This window comes from Pseudoliparis swirei, chromosome 15 (genome assembly GCF_029220125.1).
Source record: "Pseudoliparis swirei isolate HS2019 ecotype Mariana Trench chromosome 15, NWPU_hadal_v1, whole genome shotgun sequence".
Lineage (NCBI taxonomy): Eukaryota > Metazoa > Chordata > Actinopteri > Perciformes > Liparidae > Pseudoliparis > Pseudoliparis swirei.
The window spans coordinates 14094919-14111445 of record NC_079402.1 but is presented as its reverse complement, the minus strand read 5'-3'; the positions used below and the strand labels follow the sequence as shown (position 1 = coordinate 14111445).

The 16527-nt window shown below is 43.8% G+C and overlaps 1 protein-coding gene across 2 annotated transcripts; it reads right to left on the bottom strand.

Moving 5' to 3' along the window:
* Positions 1 to 7004: 7004 nt before the first annotated feature.
* On the bottom strand, positions 7005 to 15837 carry pax8 (paired box 8). 2 transcript variants are annotated; one of them, XM_056432596.1, is made up of 11 exons: positions 15816 to 15837; positions 12887 to 13052; positions 12570 to 12767; positions 12258 to 12334; positions 11892 to 12017; positions 11046 to 11221; positions 10687 to 10807; positions 10214 to 10457; positions 9850 to 9956; positions 8677 to 8763; positions 7005 to 7636 (listed from the first exon to the last, which is right to left on the bottom strand). In XM_056432596.1, exons 1-11 carry the CDS (start codon positions 15835 to 15837, stop codon positions 7566 to 7568), a joined length of 1395 nt encoding a protein of 464 aa, XP_056288571.1. In that variant the 3' UTR covers positions 7005 to 7565. The 2 variants fall into 2 exon arrangements, with proteins under 2 accessions (XP_056288571.1, XP_056288570.1); XM_056432595.1 differs by having other exon boundaries at positions 9850 to 9951; positions 10218 to 10457.
* Between the last annotated feature and the right edge of the window lie 690 nt (positions 15838 to 16527).

Here is a 16527-nt window from a genome sequence, read left to right as displayed (position 1 = left end):
CATTATGCGTGAGACGATTCATGGTGTCAACACTTGAGGGCCTGTAATTCAGTTTAAATTTAGATAAGAATAGTAGTAATTCAAACTGTTACAGGTTTTGCAAGATGTAATGTCAGATACAACAATAACAGGTGCAGCAATAACTTTTCAGTGTCACTTTTGTAACACTTTAAACTTTTCATTCATCAATTTGTGTTTGATTTCTCTCAAAAGAAAAATGCTTTCTTATTGATAATTAAAACACACTAAAATATGTTTGCTGTGCGTGTCATCAAGCATGTCACATAATCTTATAGTTTTAAATATTTAAATATCTCAAAATATATATTTCTTGGTATGAAACTAAGGAAAAATACTTTTACAATATGAATCACGAGACTGATTAAACTGATATATTTGGAAAAAAATTGAATTATTCTGTCGCCTCAACTACAAAAACGACTGTGTGTGTGTGTGTGTGTGCGTGTATATAATCGCTCTTAGTGGCACAGGGCCCATTTTGTTCTCTTTCAGCCTGACATGTTGAGCAGCAGTCAACCTGGGGCGGTCAACAATAAGAGCAGGATGTCTGGAATTAAGCCCCCCCTGCTCCACACACACACACACACACACACACACACACAGGAATGTGATGTGACAATAGGAAACGCAATGAAGAACACAGACAATACAGACGGGGGCTGTTTGGGTGTCTGAATTGGATCAAGGCACCGGACAAGCGGACGTTGCATTAAAGCCGAAGCTCCTTGTTCCGATTTATTGAGGACTTTTTCATCCTGGACCGACAGGTGAACCTCTGACGGCTCATCGGTGGCGCTTAGTTAACGTGATAAAGCTCAACCTCTTGTCCGATGAAAGGAAGCCGTCTCCATTCACAGGAATAACAACAGCTCATTAAGATAAAGTCAGATCCAGCAGATGAGGGAGACTGATGGGCCCCGTGAGTGACGGGCGCTCGGGGCCCTCATAGCACCTTTTCGAGAGGGGCGGGAGGCGACGCCATCTTGCCGAACCCAAATGCTCTTGGGCCTGTGACGAAGTGTTCTACGGCAAGAGGCAGCCGTTAGTGCCCGTTGTTCTTCGGATCAAATTGAAATGTTTAATAATCTGTTATGCTCCGACCGGGACGCGCCGTCTGCGCTGGAGGCTTCTCGCTGTGTGCCGGCGTCACACAGGAGCTCTCGATCCAAAAAAAGAAGAAGAAAGAAGCTTCTTCTCACATGGCCTGTGGACCATGAGTGCAGCGGCGGCGGTGGCCGTGTTTTGGAGTGCCATCTCTCTTCTCCTCCCGAACAACAATAATGACCGGCTGCAGCAGCAGGGGCTGCATTAGCTGCTGGGTTCAGAGGGCATCCTTCCCAAGGAATTGGCCTGTTTTTGTTCCATCTGCGCCACTCCATTCTCAAGCTTTGTGCGACTCAGTCAGGCCTGGGCGGGTAATTAAAAAGGCAAGAGCTCAAGTTGTGATCATTAGGGGCTTGTCCAGCACTCGCTCCGACAAAAAAAGGACCCCTGACACGTAAGGTCACTCTCTTTTCCCTGTTTTCCTCCTCCCCCCCACACACACACATCGTTGCTTTGAACATTGCTCGGCATTCTCAATGACTCTGAAAATGCTCTGTAAATATTAGCACCTGCGAACAATGCCAGCGGGCATAAACCGTGCTGTAAACACTCACATTCACCCCTCTGGTTTCTGCCTTTTTTTTCCCTCCCTCAATGCCCCTCCTGACGCACATTCTCCATCTGCTGTCGACGCCTGGCACGCTCTTCTTGTTACTTTTGATCTCTTATCGCCACCAACACTTGATTTCTTCCACTCGATTGAGAAAAAAATAGCTCTTCACTGCTGTTGTCGTCTAGAGCCCTCGAAGCCTCTCTGCGGTCCTTTCAGGGGGTTTGTTTTTCCTCTCTTTCACTGAGGCATTAACTAATAACGCTCTTCTTTCTCTCTCCAAGCCTCCACTTGTACCAGTGCCCTGTACGTCTGTGCGAACGCACTCAACACATTTGGCTTCCCTGTGAGTGTACTTTCCAGCGGGAAGTGATATTCTTTTATCGCTGTAACTTGATTTGAAAGAAATGGGAGGCATTGAAGAAAAACATCTCCCGTGCCCTTTCCCCCCCGCAGACTGCTCTCATTAGTATTACTTCTCCCATGCCCAGACATTTTCATTTTATTTGCCTATCAGACCCAAACACAAATCACTCTTTAGATTTCCTTAGAGCCGGCCCTCCAAACCTCTTATACAAATGCCGTCTTTTTGTGGCAACGGAGCCTCTCTTTGAGAGAGTTAAGGCAAGTGCCTTGCTTAAGGGCGTTGAAACGCATGACCTCTTTTTGCCCTCTCCTCTTCCACACACTCACACACTCCTGCCTCTGACAACACTCCTCGGGCACAGACTCTGGCTTTTAAGATACAGGACAAACAGCGGCCGGCGCTCTGTAGGTTAATGCAACGTATGGAGCGGAGCAAGAATGTCAGGGAAGTTATCTCCTCCATCTTATCTCATTTCATCTCGAAACAGGACTCGGTTTTAACTTTAATCTAATAGATATTTGCATTAATTCTGTCTCTGATTCCTGATCTTGAACCTACAGTTTAATTTGAGGGTAAACCAGCGTTATCGGGATGTGTTTGCGCCGCTGAATGAGCCGTGTTTGACTCCCCCGGCCTCCACAGGTCAGCCCTCTCCCTCAGGGCAGCACCTGATACCTGGCAGATTTTATCCACTTCCATGTGTGTGTATAGTGTTGAATGTGTGTGTGCCTTGAAAGGTGCGTTTTTCTTGATGTCTTCCAGTCAATAGCAGCTTCCTGCCTTCAGGGCCTGTGTGTTGTTTAATAGGCTGGTCGGACACAGGGCACCTGTGTTTCCTCCTCCGCCTGCTCCCAAACAGAAACACCCTCTGTTTCCCCACTTTGCTCTGTTTGACTGGCACATTTGTTCCAGGTGCATTATGGCTAAAGGTGGAGGAGATTAGATAGCTTATTGAAATTTGAGGAAGATGTTGTCATTTGAAGTCCGCTCAGGTGTTCGGAGGCCCTTTGTCTCTTGGACCAGCGTTCGGTCGGTCAACCACTTTGGTCCACACTGAAATATCTCAACAACTGTTTGATGGATTTTCAAGACATTTTGCAGAGACATTGTAGGTCCCCAGAGGATGAATCCCTGGGAATTAATTTCATCTTTGATATTAGAAGCACCAGAAAGATCAGTGTTTCAATTACCCAGTGAAATATCCTCGCACTCCCTGGATGGAAAAGCACAAACTTTTATTTCATCATTTATGGTTCCTAGAGGATGAATCCTGTTGCTGTCAGTGGTCTCAGCTATTCATTGTTTAGTTTGGAGGTTAGTGTTAGTCCTCGAAAACAGAAAAAAGGATGAATGTAACGATGCATTCAACCACAAGGGTTTTACGCTGAGAGAGGTTGAAGATAAATCTAGCAGGTATTCATATCTACCTGAGGATGAATTGTAACATCTTTAGTGATTCCTTAACTTAAAGTGCCATTATCAGGTCAAACAATGGTGTCCAATGCTTTGTCTTTTGTTTTAATGACAAATACTGGAACAAATAAAGCACCCCCTTCAGCCCCAACATTACCTTTATGTTCACGATGTTGTACGTGGGTGTCTCTACGTAAGAGAAGTAAGAGAAGTAGTTTCAAGTGTGAAAAATAAACAAAGAGAGCTAGAGAGAAATTAAATTCTGCCGACCCTCCCCTGGCTACACGCTGGATAACTGTTCGGCCGGGATTATCAGACCGTTGGTTTCGGACCCAGCTCGCACACGTCCAGCAGTCAGAAAGCAGAACTTGTGACACTGTTGGTCCTGTTACGTGTATGAAGCAAAAGGAGAATGAGACGCATCAACACAACGAGATGAGAGTCTCACACTCTGAAAGGCCGGCTAAATATTCAAAGACAAAGAGGATGGGTTAATGCAACAAAAAGAAGATAACATCGGGTTCAAAACAATCATCCAGGCTTTGGCTAAACAATTAACAGACAAGGTGATGGGCTCACTCACACAACTTGGGTTTTCTGGGAGGGCCACAAAGAAGCCTGAACCGGGCGCGGTCCAGCACAGCAGCGCTGCCATTCAGAGTTTAAAACAACAGCGTGTCCTGCAGCTCATTTGGACGGACACATTCTGTCAGCCTGCATAATGCTTATTTGCCAGGCTGAGTTGGTGGGCCCAGTGTCTCGAGCCCAGAGATAAGTGGAGAACTTTCCAGATGACTGGCGCAGGACAACCCCAACCCGTCAGCCCACTGATTGCCACACACTCCTCTGCTGCCTTTTTGGCAGCGATTTCTCCAGGGGCCCCCCATTCTGTCTTTGAGTTTGTCCTCATAATGGTGATGGGACACATGCCTTCTCCTCCATGCTACACACACACACACACACACACACACACACACACACACACACACACACACACACACACACACACACACACACACACACACACACACACACACATGGACACAGTGTTAGTATGGCTCTGTGGTAAATGTAGTAAGTCTCCGTCCTGCCAGCTTTGTCTGCCCTCAGCTGTTCCGGCCCGGTGCCTGTATTGTGCTGCCGGGCTCATTACCAGAAGCACTGTGGCCCGAAACCTCATTGCTAATAGGCCCAGAGAGAGAGAGAGAGAGAGAAGAGTTATTTTTGCTGTGGCTCGTGTGGAGCGGTGTAATGTTTTGTTTTTCACTCCTCTGGCAGTGAGACTGTTAATGTTTAACGTTAACTGCTGTTATTTCTCTGGCCGGCCATCAGCTGGATGAGGAATTTGAAATTGGGTTCGGTGAAAAGGTTTAAACTTCGTCCCTGCGAGGCGCATCAACTTGAAAGCTCCTCTGTATGTATGAGTGTATATGGATATGTGTGTGTGTGTGTGTGTGTTTCTGCATGCCTGAGCCAGGAACTGGAAAGAATGAAAGAGCGTCCAGTCAGTTGATGGGCTTGACTGGAGTGGGGCAGGCCACTTGGACAACAATGGGATGAAGTGCAGCTATTGTTTAAAGTTTACAGGGTGTGTACAGTAGCGGCTGCAGGAGAGGGATACAAAGAGAGGGGTGGAAAGAGATGAGTCGGGGAAAATGGTGAAATGTGAGGAGAGGGGAGGCATGGAGAGGCCCAGAGAAAGAGAAGAGCATACTGTAAACAGAAAGACAGATACCGCTCCAACTGAACGAGTGAGGACTTTGAGTGATTGTCTCAGAATTCAGACAAAAAAACGTAATTCAAGAGTTATGTAATTAGGCTTGAGGTTTTCTTTAATGATGAATGAGGTCATGAACCACACAAGTTCTTGAACTGAGAAATACGCTAACGGTTGAAATGTCTAATGAGACTAAATAAAACCCAGCACTGAAACTGGAGTTCTCGTTTCCTCCTGATGGAAATCCTAAAGTTACTGGATATGGTTTATTTTTAAAATGTACAAAAAATAAACAGATAAAACAAAAATTGTTTTTTTAGGCTACATTATAAGTAAACAAATAAACAAAAAAAGAAAAAATAACCAAAAATAAACATACACAGTAAAGTGAATATACTGTATACTTGATATTTGTTATGTTGGTCAATTTTGGGTCAAAAACAAGAACTGTGCTAAAACATCTGTATATTTTCACGTATGTAAATATATTTTACATTATTCTAACTTTGTCTCCATTAAGTATTACAGACACATCCGATTTGTTATTATTACATCATATGACATATTTACAATACCATGACAAGTGCATCTCCTGCAGGAAGACTGATGGAAAGCTCCAGACAGACAGAATTGTGGTGAGATTATTTGTCCACTATTCATATGCAACCAGGTAATAAAGTAATTCATAATGAAATATAGAAAAGCTCTCAGACAGTCTGAATGTTGTTGTATATTATTTCAGTAAGTAAACAAACGGGTTTAGCTTTGTGTTCTCGCTCGTTAATCATCGATGTTTTCCCAAAGGCTAATTCCTTTGATTGTAACCATAACATGAATAATAAACTCTAAACTCATTTTTGGTAATACACTCATTATTACAATCGATATAATATCTGCAGTGTGTCACGCTTCCTGTGCGTGCGCACGCCCCGTTTCACGTGCTGCAGGAGGAGCGTGCGCGCGCGGCCTCTCCCTCTCCATCATCCTCGCGCCGTCCCACGCGGCGGCACCAGGTGGGCCGCGGCACCGCCGAACCGTGGCGTCGTTAACGCGCAGCAATTATGAGGCTGCAAAGAGGGACGAAATAATTGCAAATAAAACTACATGATGCAGAAAATAAAAAAAGAAATTAAACAGATGCGCACGTTTTCAGGATCGGTGCTTTCGTCCTTTTAAAACGCTGAGGTGCCAAAAAAAAAGCTACATTTTAGGCGGCTTTTAGCGTGTACGTATGCAGTCTATAACTACAAATAGCAATAATGATAATAATAATGATAATAATAATAATAACAACAATAATTATAATAATAATTAAAAAAAGCTGATATTTATAATCAAATGCTCTCTCAAGTAATTCAGCACTACATAATCGCAGTACTGTTGGCTCTACACCTACAATTTCAGAACAAATAATTCGTTTATTATCATCTTATAGTTTGTGAAATCAAAGCCATTCTTTAAAAAAGACCACAGTAAAAAACAGTAAATTTGTCATGCTTTAATTAAAATAATTCTTTAGAAATTCATTATTTACATCTGCAATAATATTAATAACAGCATAAGAAAAAATAGTCACAGTTCTTACCAAACATTAGAACATCAGCATGACAGCAAACTAAATGTATTCGAAGCAAAACAATTGTATTTCAAGCCTTGTTGGTTTTTGTAGCCAAATCACCATCATCCTCCTCCCTCATCAGTCATTCTGAGTCAAATTGCATCACTTCCCTGTGAGTAATTCATCATTTACAATATGTACATATTGCTATAGACAAATATATTAATTGTCTTTCAGGGGCATATGTGGGCATTTTGTTGAAATTGTGATTTAATGTATCACACTTTACTCTATTTTCACTGCAGGAAAAGCTCTTGAGATCTCAATTGAAGGTGAAAACAAGTCATAGAATTTTATTTGCAAGCAGACGCAGATCAAGAAAAATAATCAATTTGTGAAAATATAGAACAGAAAGCAATGTAAACAAAAGCAGGCATAGTTCAAGAAGTTGCATATCCGTATTCACTGGTTCAGTGGTGTCAGGTTGCAGATGTGCGAGAAAAGAAAGTCTTTGGCCAAAACAGCATTAAAAGAGCTCTAAACTGAAAATATGCACCTCAGGCCGAGTCTCTGGAAACAGGCCCTGCATAGGAGGAGTTTGGGCAATGTGTAAACGTGCAGGAGTGAGAGTCACCCTGGGCAATGGCATCAATAATGACAAATAAATAACATATGAGTACAGGTGTGGTAAAACAACTCGTGTCGCTGGTCCATGGGCAGAGTCTCAAGTTCACATCCGGCTCTGACTTCCGGGCCTCGGGGGTCAGAAGTGTCAGCTGATGTGGAGCTCTCCAGTCTTGGTCCGGGTGGATTCAGGTCCCCGTGCAGCGAGGGACTAGAGGTGGTCGTAGGCGGCTGAAGACGGTGGAGCGGTGCGGGAGGCGGTGCTGTAATAATAGGGTGAACCTGTGGGAGGGGGGGGGGGACACAGATGGAGGTCTTCAGAACTGGGAGGCGCTGGTGTTGGTCGATCAGACTTTCTTATCTGAGGTTTTACAGCAGATGGTTGAGCCGAAGGTCTGAGCTGCTTGGACGGTTGGTCCTGCGAGACTGGATTGTGTGTTAAACCCTTTCATGAGTCTTGAGGAATAATCAAAGAGATAAGAGAGATGCAGGAGTTTTCCTTTTCTTACCAGGCTGATTGGGGATGCAGTGGAGGAGATATACCCCCAAAAACCCCGGCTAACTCTGTACTTCTGAAAAAGAGCTCCGAGGCTCATTTACACCAGTCGGATGACAATTCATCAAACTGTCTACATTATCAGAGCAGAAACAGGGTGATATTCCATCTCTTTAAACCCAGCTTTTAATGTTATCATCACATAAAGAATAGAATGCAGCGGGTTGATCTTGTCATCACAACGTCCGCCGACAAGACTCAATATCCGCTTCGTGTCCCCAGCGTCATGAAACGTGTGATTGTTGTGACACTTGAAGAAGTCCCATTTTGATCGTACCTCATTGGTATATTTTTTTTCTACATGAATAAATGTCAATGTAGTGACGTGCAAGAGTGTGAGATGAGAAGGAACGCCTTCATATCTTCTGGAATAGACATTTAGAAGGGTTTTAATTCTCTTCTTAAGTCTCTGGTTATTTGAGCCTTTTTTGTTTTACCTTTTGCCTGCAAGGCTGTAAAAGAGGTTTCAAAACTTTATGGAACTTTCCTTATTAAATATGGGTTGAATTGGGAAAAAGAACACAGACATTTGGCAGATTGAACATCACTTCCTCGTAAGTCTCCTCTTTCCTAAGGCCTTTAAATAATTTCTAGTCACGAGGTAAGGTTTGTGAAATCCTAAGGCCAATAGAAATCCCCTTTCTTTTCATTCTCAGGGGGCTTTACAAGTTAATTAATAGTTTGCCTCTTATTGTGGAGGACAACATGATTACTTTAGTAAAACTCAATACATTTCGAGGTAATGTGCTGCAGTAAACACACTTACCCAGAATGCTGGAGTTGGTGAACCTCCAGGCTTCACTGTAGGTGTAGGGCGAATGGCTGTAGGTCTGACCCGAATAGTCTGTGCCCGCTGCAGACAAACACAACTTCATCACACACCAGGTAAAACACATGGAGACAACAACGATGGCTATTAAAGGGGCAAAGCTAAGATGTCGCCGAGGGCTCTGCGGGGTTGGGTTGTTTGAGGCTGCTCAGGTTTAGCTCATAATTCACCAACAGTTAGTGCAGCCTGTAAACCATTAATCTGTGGTGCAGGTGGATGGCGGAGGGTAAAATCCCTCGACCCAGTGGTGCATGCAGCTCTAGCCTCAACGCCCTCTCTGCTCAGCACTCGGCCCTTTGCGTCGCTCCTCCTCCTCCTCTCTGCATCCTACACTTCCTGCTTGAGCCTCTATGGCACTCCTCTTTCTTTCTTTTCTCTTTTTTAATATCTAATTGGTAATTATGTTGGCTGGAATGAATCCCTGCACCCCCCCTCTCCACCTCCTCCTGCCCTAACCCCCCCACCCCCCTTTCACTCAGTAATTGTGTATCAACGCTTCCTCACAGCGAGCCCACCAGAAAAATAATAAATCAGACCCTCTCATTTCGCGCTTCGGAGGGCAGACTTCAAATAAAAAAGGCACATCACACACACACACACACACACACTCTGGTCGTATGCAGGCATCCTAACGTAGACACACACTAACGTGCACGGACACACACACACACACACACACACACCACAAAGACCTCCTCCTCTTCGCTCATGCCCAGACTTTACACCCCCCCACCCGCCCACCCTGCATCTCCCTCCTGGGCCCCATGGTTCCCATGGCGATGTGTGGTCAGAGGTGTCTGGGTGGGGGGTGTGGGCAGCAGGGTGGAACCCCCAGCCTGTTCCCTGTATACCCCCTGGGCCCACATGCACATGCACACACGCACACACATGCATGCGTGCACGCACAGGCACGCTCACGCACACACACACACACACACACACACACACACAGTTCACCTCACCGGCCAGACTACTCATTGACTCTGTTAATCTGCAAGCCTCCATTAACTCCTTCTTGTCCTGCCTTCATCACCTTTCCTTTCCTCTCTTATTCTCAATGTTACTTTATAATTGAAAGAAAAGGAAAACACGTCATTTGTGTTTCATTACCTGCGACCATTCCTGTGATGGCAGAGGAGGAGTATCCTGACTGAGCTTGGGAGGGGATGTGTGGTGGGTAGCCCGGCAGGGTGGAGCTCACCATGTCACGCCCTAAAACACAAACACAAAAACACAAAACTTTTACTTAAAGTTAATTTGACTATTTGTTATATATATTTGTTATATATATTTTCGCTATTTTCTGCAGTCCATCGACACTTTATGTTCGAATATTGCATCAAATAATTGGCAGATTTTCATTTTCTTCATATTTTCTTCATATTTTCATCATCGATTATAATGAAAATAAACGCGCACTAATTGCCCGTTGTGCGGCAGATGAGTGTGAACATGAATGAGATGAATGCTTTCTTTACCTGAGATGATAGACTGACTGCTGAACTGCCCGTAAACTGGTGCATGATGGGAGAATGAGTTGAAGGCGTTGGGGAAATGGTTGGAGTTGCTGCAGCTGCTGCTGACAGACACGGGCTTCTGCAGCGCCTGCAGATCCACGAACGCCAGGTTGGACAATGCCATGTTTGGGGAGGGGCTCGTGCTCGTCACTTCTGGGGACATTTCCTGTTTTAGGCATAGCGGCAGGGGCTGTAGGGATTCTAAGGGGGCGACGGCCGGTGTGCAGGTGGGTGAGAAAATGAAAACGAATGGTGAACATGAGTGGAACCACAAACTGAGAGTGGAATGTCAAAAACAAACAAAAAGTGAGTGGTTTCAGGATGCTGTCGCGCAACAGCCTAACACATGCTGATGGTAAGAGGCAGCATGTTGAGAGCTTCAACTTGGTGCTTGAGGTCAAAGGTCATCATCTAACATTAAGCTTCTCACCGGTCACCATGGTGTAGCTCTGATGTGCCGTCAGATTCCGTCCAATGGAGGAGCCGGATGTTGAGAGGCTGGTCTTGGCCTCGTCTAGGCTGCCATTGATGAGCGACAGCGGGTACAAAGTCTGAGGATGATGAACAGGGATTAGCTATTGGTGTAAAGCGTGCTCATGTATAGGAAAAAAATATGCAAATATTGACCCAAATGATAAGTCAAAAAAATAAAGGCAGAATTTCATATTTTCACATTACAGTTCCAAATAAATCTGAAAAGAAAAGTAAATCTCTAAATGACTGTCTTCCCATCAACATGAATTCCTCATCAACACGTGTGCTTATTGAACATAAGGTAAGGCATTTTACCTGCTCTGTCTTGCTGCTGGAGGCGGAGCCAAATGAGTCCGGGGGATAGTGGTGACGATCAAACCCACAGTCCAGATGTTGCGTGGCGGCTGAAAAGTGATCCACTCTCATTTGTTTCCTCGGGACGCCTCCGCTACCCTGAGAGTCCACGCTGTGCCGACAACTCTCCTGATCACCTGAGAGCACCGAGGAGGACGGAGAAGAAGTGGCAAAAAGATGTTTACCTGTGACGTGTGTGCTGTGTTTCAAGGTTTCCATTCACACATCTGTGCTATCAAAAAGTATTCTGGCAGGATATAAAAAAATACAAGGAAATCTTTGTTAAAATCCAACTTCATTCAAAAAAAATTCTAATTTCATTATTAAAATATCAAAATGACTGAACAATTTAACTGGAAGAAGACACTATAGAAAGTGAGCTTAATCTCAAATTGCCCTTTGATGGATGGAGTATTTTGAATTCAATCTAAAATAATTTGTATTAAACACTTCATCGCTCTTTGTTTTGTGCCTCTTGGACCAGTGTGACAGAAAAAAACTTGTCCTTAATGAATTTCAGGTATAATAAAGGTCAAATTAGTTATTAAATAAAGCAATTTGAAGAGTAAAGGGTGTTTCTCAGCCTATTGAGACATGATATGTCAGAGTGAATGACTTCAGGCAAAATGCTAATACACTGTATGTAACAGATCTAGTCACACACTAAACTTGAAAAGGTTTGTATTTGGAAATTACTCCAGATGTTGCTCCGAAAATATCCGATAGTTCATCCTTAACACTGAGACACAGCTGATGGCAAAATGTTGCCAACTGTGCGGCGTCTCCTTCATTTGATCTGTTTCTTACTGTCATCGTGGCTCCTCTTGCCCTCGGCGCTGGGTTGGGGGATACCCAACAAGCCGCTGATGGAGTAGGTGGAGCCCAAAGAGTCTGAATGTGGAGACTCGGGAGGAGTGACTGCTGAACTCGGGACTGACGGAGAGAAAAACAAAGACAGACAGATTTGAAACGGAGAGCAGAAATGATACTGTACATCTCACTAGTCCTGCAGCCACAAGGGTCACCCGCTTAATCCGACACAACAATGAGCGCACTCTTTAACCTTAATCCTTCACCATCACGTGATACTACGTGGTGATATGGACGGTGATACCACCTCCATTGAGCATATGCGCGCCTGTGTGTGTGTGTGTGTAAATGATAAAGACTTACTTAAAGTATGTCCTGGACTCAAGCCTTTTCCATCCAGAGGCAGATTGAAAGGCTGTTGGACCTTTGTTCGAATTATTCTGAAACAAAAATGAAGCAACTATGTGAGCGATAATTTCACATCGAACACCGTGTGAACATGTGGTTTGGTGGGCGTCAGACATAATGACATTATATAATGGTTGGATGAAGATCTTCAGTGGATGTTGATTTCATAACTTCCCGAATGCACGAGTTCTTCTGGATACAAGCCGCCGAGTCGCAGTGGGATATCTGTAGCTCTAACCGGATTTCATTCATAATTCAGAGTGTCACCTGTTAATGGAGCTCACGCTGGGCACCGTGTCGCTGTCACACACTCCCTCCGCCAGCAGTCTGTCCCTGATTTCCCAGGCGAACATGGTGGGATTCTGCTTCTTGTAATCTGCTATTTTATCCACAACCTTTGGGGTGGCCACCTTGGGCTTGGAGCCGCCGATCACGCCGGGTTTGATGCTGCCGGTCTCGTAGTAACTGGAAGAAGGTTGAGGTTTTTCAGACACTTCCTGATAAGTAAATCGACTCCCACAGCTCTAAAGAACACAACCAGGCGGATTAACAGCGACGGGAAGTTGAGCAAGTTGCTTGCTTACCGTCCCAGGATCTTGCTCACGCAGCCGTGGCTGACTCTGAGCTGCCGGGAGATGTCACATGGCCGAACCCCCTGGTGGGCCATGTCCACGATGCGTTGCCGGATCACCTCCGGAAGTGGACGTCCATTAACAAACATTCCACCTAGTTGGTTAAGACCCCCATGACCTGGGGGAGGAGGGGGGATGAACACTCATAAATGTCATGGAACCTGAAATCTGAGACACGCCAATGTCACCGCACTGCAATGTCACACACACACACACACACCGACCAAGACTAACCTAAGAAAATATTTGAGCAATTCATTAATTGCTATGTAGATCCCTCAAAGCTGTCCCCCGTGGTTACAATCATCTACACATTCATTGACGATGAATAATTCACAAATACACACACGTTACACGGAAACTCCTCCCCGCTCAAACACACACACAATCACACACACACACACACACACACACACACACACACACACACGCACATACACGATCTTCAGTTTAAGATTTGAGTTTCAGCCATCAACTAATTTAACGTTGCAAGCGATAATGTAGAGAAGCTGAGTGACTCTTATGTTGTAGCTTCAAAGATTTGATCAGAAACAGTCAAATAATTCAAATATATAGATATATAAATACATTTTTCACTTTCAAAAAAATAATATTATGCTGTCGCTCGTTTGCAATGTCCTGCAACCTTTATCAATCATTCTTTAACAAGCAGAAGATGAGATGTGTCGCTGATAAATAACTGTAGTGGTGAACGTTGTCAGGTGATAATGAAGTTTTGTATTAAAGAAGTCGAGGACACAGGAGACGACGAAGGCAGTGAGGAGAAACAAACCTTCACTGCAGTGAGCAAACAAGGCGGCTGTGAGTAATGGTGGACGTTCACGTTTCAGGGTTGATTCATTCACTTATATATTTTCAAAGGAGAGATTTAAGGTGAATTGATCAATAAAGTTGGATCTAGTTGGTGTTTTGAGAAGTCTATTTTCAACACATTGAGACTTTTTTTATTTGTGTCTTGAAAAACTGTTATATTAAATGTGAAATATCAGAATAATATTAGAGCTTCTGATTATTTTATTATGCTCCTATTTAATTGTACCCAGCAGCAAAGCTTTTAAATGGAATATTGTTTGGTTAATTGCAGGTTAATCACTTGCTTATTAATAATAATGCCTGCAGGCTTATTCTCACAACTCTCATTTATATGGCCACTAATTAGTTTTGAAGGCTGTAACATGAGGCTTCGTGGGCGACAGTGAAGTTGACTGTCGTTATTGTGTGCTTGGAAATTATTAGGTAACATGAGATTTAGTAAAGAATTCCGTCTATAATTATAAAGAATAACAATTATATTCTTCGTGGTCTTTTTTCCGGAATAAGTCAAATATGGCAAATTACTTATTTTAGCATTTGTGTTCACATATATGCCTTTTCAAAATATATGTTTAGATATTTGAGATATATTCATATTATCAAACATGAAGCTGGTACTTTCTTATTTTCTCTTGTCGTTTTGCTGCCGGTTGATTTGTCCAAATGCTGAATATATTGTAATGAATTTCTGCAAAAAAAACAAATTATCAAAATATATTGCACGTTGATCTATATAAAACAAACAGACATTCTGCAGAATACGGTGCACCAGAACCGGTTTCCCCGGTGAACGGCAGACAAAGCGCTCCCTCTCTCCTCTATGGACTGCACGGTGGTGACTCTGCAAGAACACCATTGCTTTTAATTTAACCCATTGAAACGCTCCTTTTTTCTCTCTCAGCCTTTTCCCAGCTTTCATTTCCACATCAAACGGCGTCCGGACGAGGCCGAGGGAGGGAGGGAGCAAGGGAGGGAGGGAGGGAGCGAGGCAGGGAGGGAAGGAGTGAGGGAGGGAGGGAGGAGGGGGGAGGACCTCTATTAACGCTGCCAGCGGAGTGTGGAAAAAAATCTCCCCGCCAAGCTTCATCAACCTGCAGGATATTAAAGCCGAGCAGACCCGGGGGGCGGCGAGCACGCACGCGTGCACGCGCACGGTGCACAGGCACCGCGAGCACACCGAAAAACAAAGCGTGTATTCATTACGAAAAAACTTAGATAGATAGAGAGATAGATAGATAGATATAAAGATAGATAGATATAAAGATAGATAGATAGATGTGAGGATTATTCTAAATGTATATCTGACAGCGTCAACCACTTAACGACCTCACTATCCTCAATATCAATGACCACCAGAGATGACCAGAGTTACAGCGAGCAGGCGAGACACCTGCATCCCAGTGGGACATTCTCCAAAAGAGGCTTCATATTGAGTGACTGTTGAAGTCATGCAGACTAACAGGGTTCAAACCCACACAACTTTATTTTAAACTCTAGATCCCAAGGATACAAAATATCAAGCCGGATATTGGATAAATGTGTATCAAATGATGCACAACCTACATGTAACCATCATAGAGGTTCAATAAAGAGCTGGAACTAGCTGATTTTGTGACTTTCAGTCCTCATATTTTACATTTACGTAATAAATGGTTTATCGAACTCACTCTTTTGCAGTTGTATGCAGACTCAGGACGCTGTGATAGTGTTTATTCATGTTCAGTATTTGTCAACAATTATCTTATATGAAGACTTTGTCTTGCTATACAGCAGCCTCCACTTGGATACCCAGAAGGAGTTCAAGTTGTTGACAAATACATAAATAAACACCTACATCTGCTGACAACTACATGTGGGAGTGGGTGGGATGTGAACCATTTACTAAGTGTGATGCGTGAAAAAGGAGATTTCGGAGATTTCTTTCTTTCCAAACTTCAAATTGCATATAAGGGGAAATAAAAGGGGAAAGTCATGTGAGCAAATGCCAAATGTGTTCAGCTAAACTGTTCACAGGAGTCCGAGAGGCCAACTTGTGTTGTGTATTTACCTCTTCCAGCGTAGTTGGACATATCCCTGAGTTTTTGGTCCTTGCTCCACCAGCTGAACGTGACGGTCGGCTCCACGCTGTCCCAGTTAAAGTGTTTTTACTCCCCGTCCTGCCTCGTCTGGCATGAGTGTGCTCCTGAGCGCACAGCCGACCACACGCTGCAGGAGGACAGTGGTTTATCAAACTGGCTGTTTGTCATGTGGGATGCCTCTGAGCTCAAATACTCAGCTGGTGGCACTCTGTGTGTCTCTAAAAAGAAATACAGCTAAGATTCTTGTTTTCAGATCATCTGCATGTGTCTTCCTGTATATTTCCCTTTCAGGCATGAGGCCTGTGTATCTGCATTTGTGTAAAAATGCTACAATTTAATAACCAGTATTTGTGACCCTCTCCCCTTTGGACCAACCCAGACGGCGGCTCCTGTTGTACATACAATGTCCCTTCATTAGCAGCTTCGTTACCAGCAATGACCGATTGCAATAATCAGCTTATTAGAACCAGAGAGTGAATTTTTTGTGGGGTAATATATGTTTCATGATGTGGAGGTGCAAGTGAAAACAACTAAAGTTTGAGGGAAAAGTCTTGCTCCATGCAGGTGTTGAAATGACTGATCATTTAACCTTTTGGAGAGAAAAAAATACAACTAAAATGAAATTAACTTCTCACTATGATGAAGTGAACATGGATTAAAAGGCTTTTCTTATATCAAGTG

What these genes read in the sequence shown, in the direction of transcription:
- pax8 (XM_056432596.1), bottom strand. Translation starts at nt 15,837, where the DNA reads ATGTCCAACTACGCTGGAAGAG. An exon ending in CAGTCTATCATCTCAGGTAA is followed by an intron (nt 9,957 to 10,213) that starts AGAAAGCATTCA and finishes TTGTGTTTGTGT; the next exon opens with TTTAGGGCGTGACATGGTGA. An exon ending in CACCAACTCCAGCATTCTGG is followed by an intron (nt 7,637 to 8,676) that starts GTAAGTGTGTTT and finishes CCCCTCCCACAG; the next exon opens with GTTCACCCTATTATTACAGC.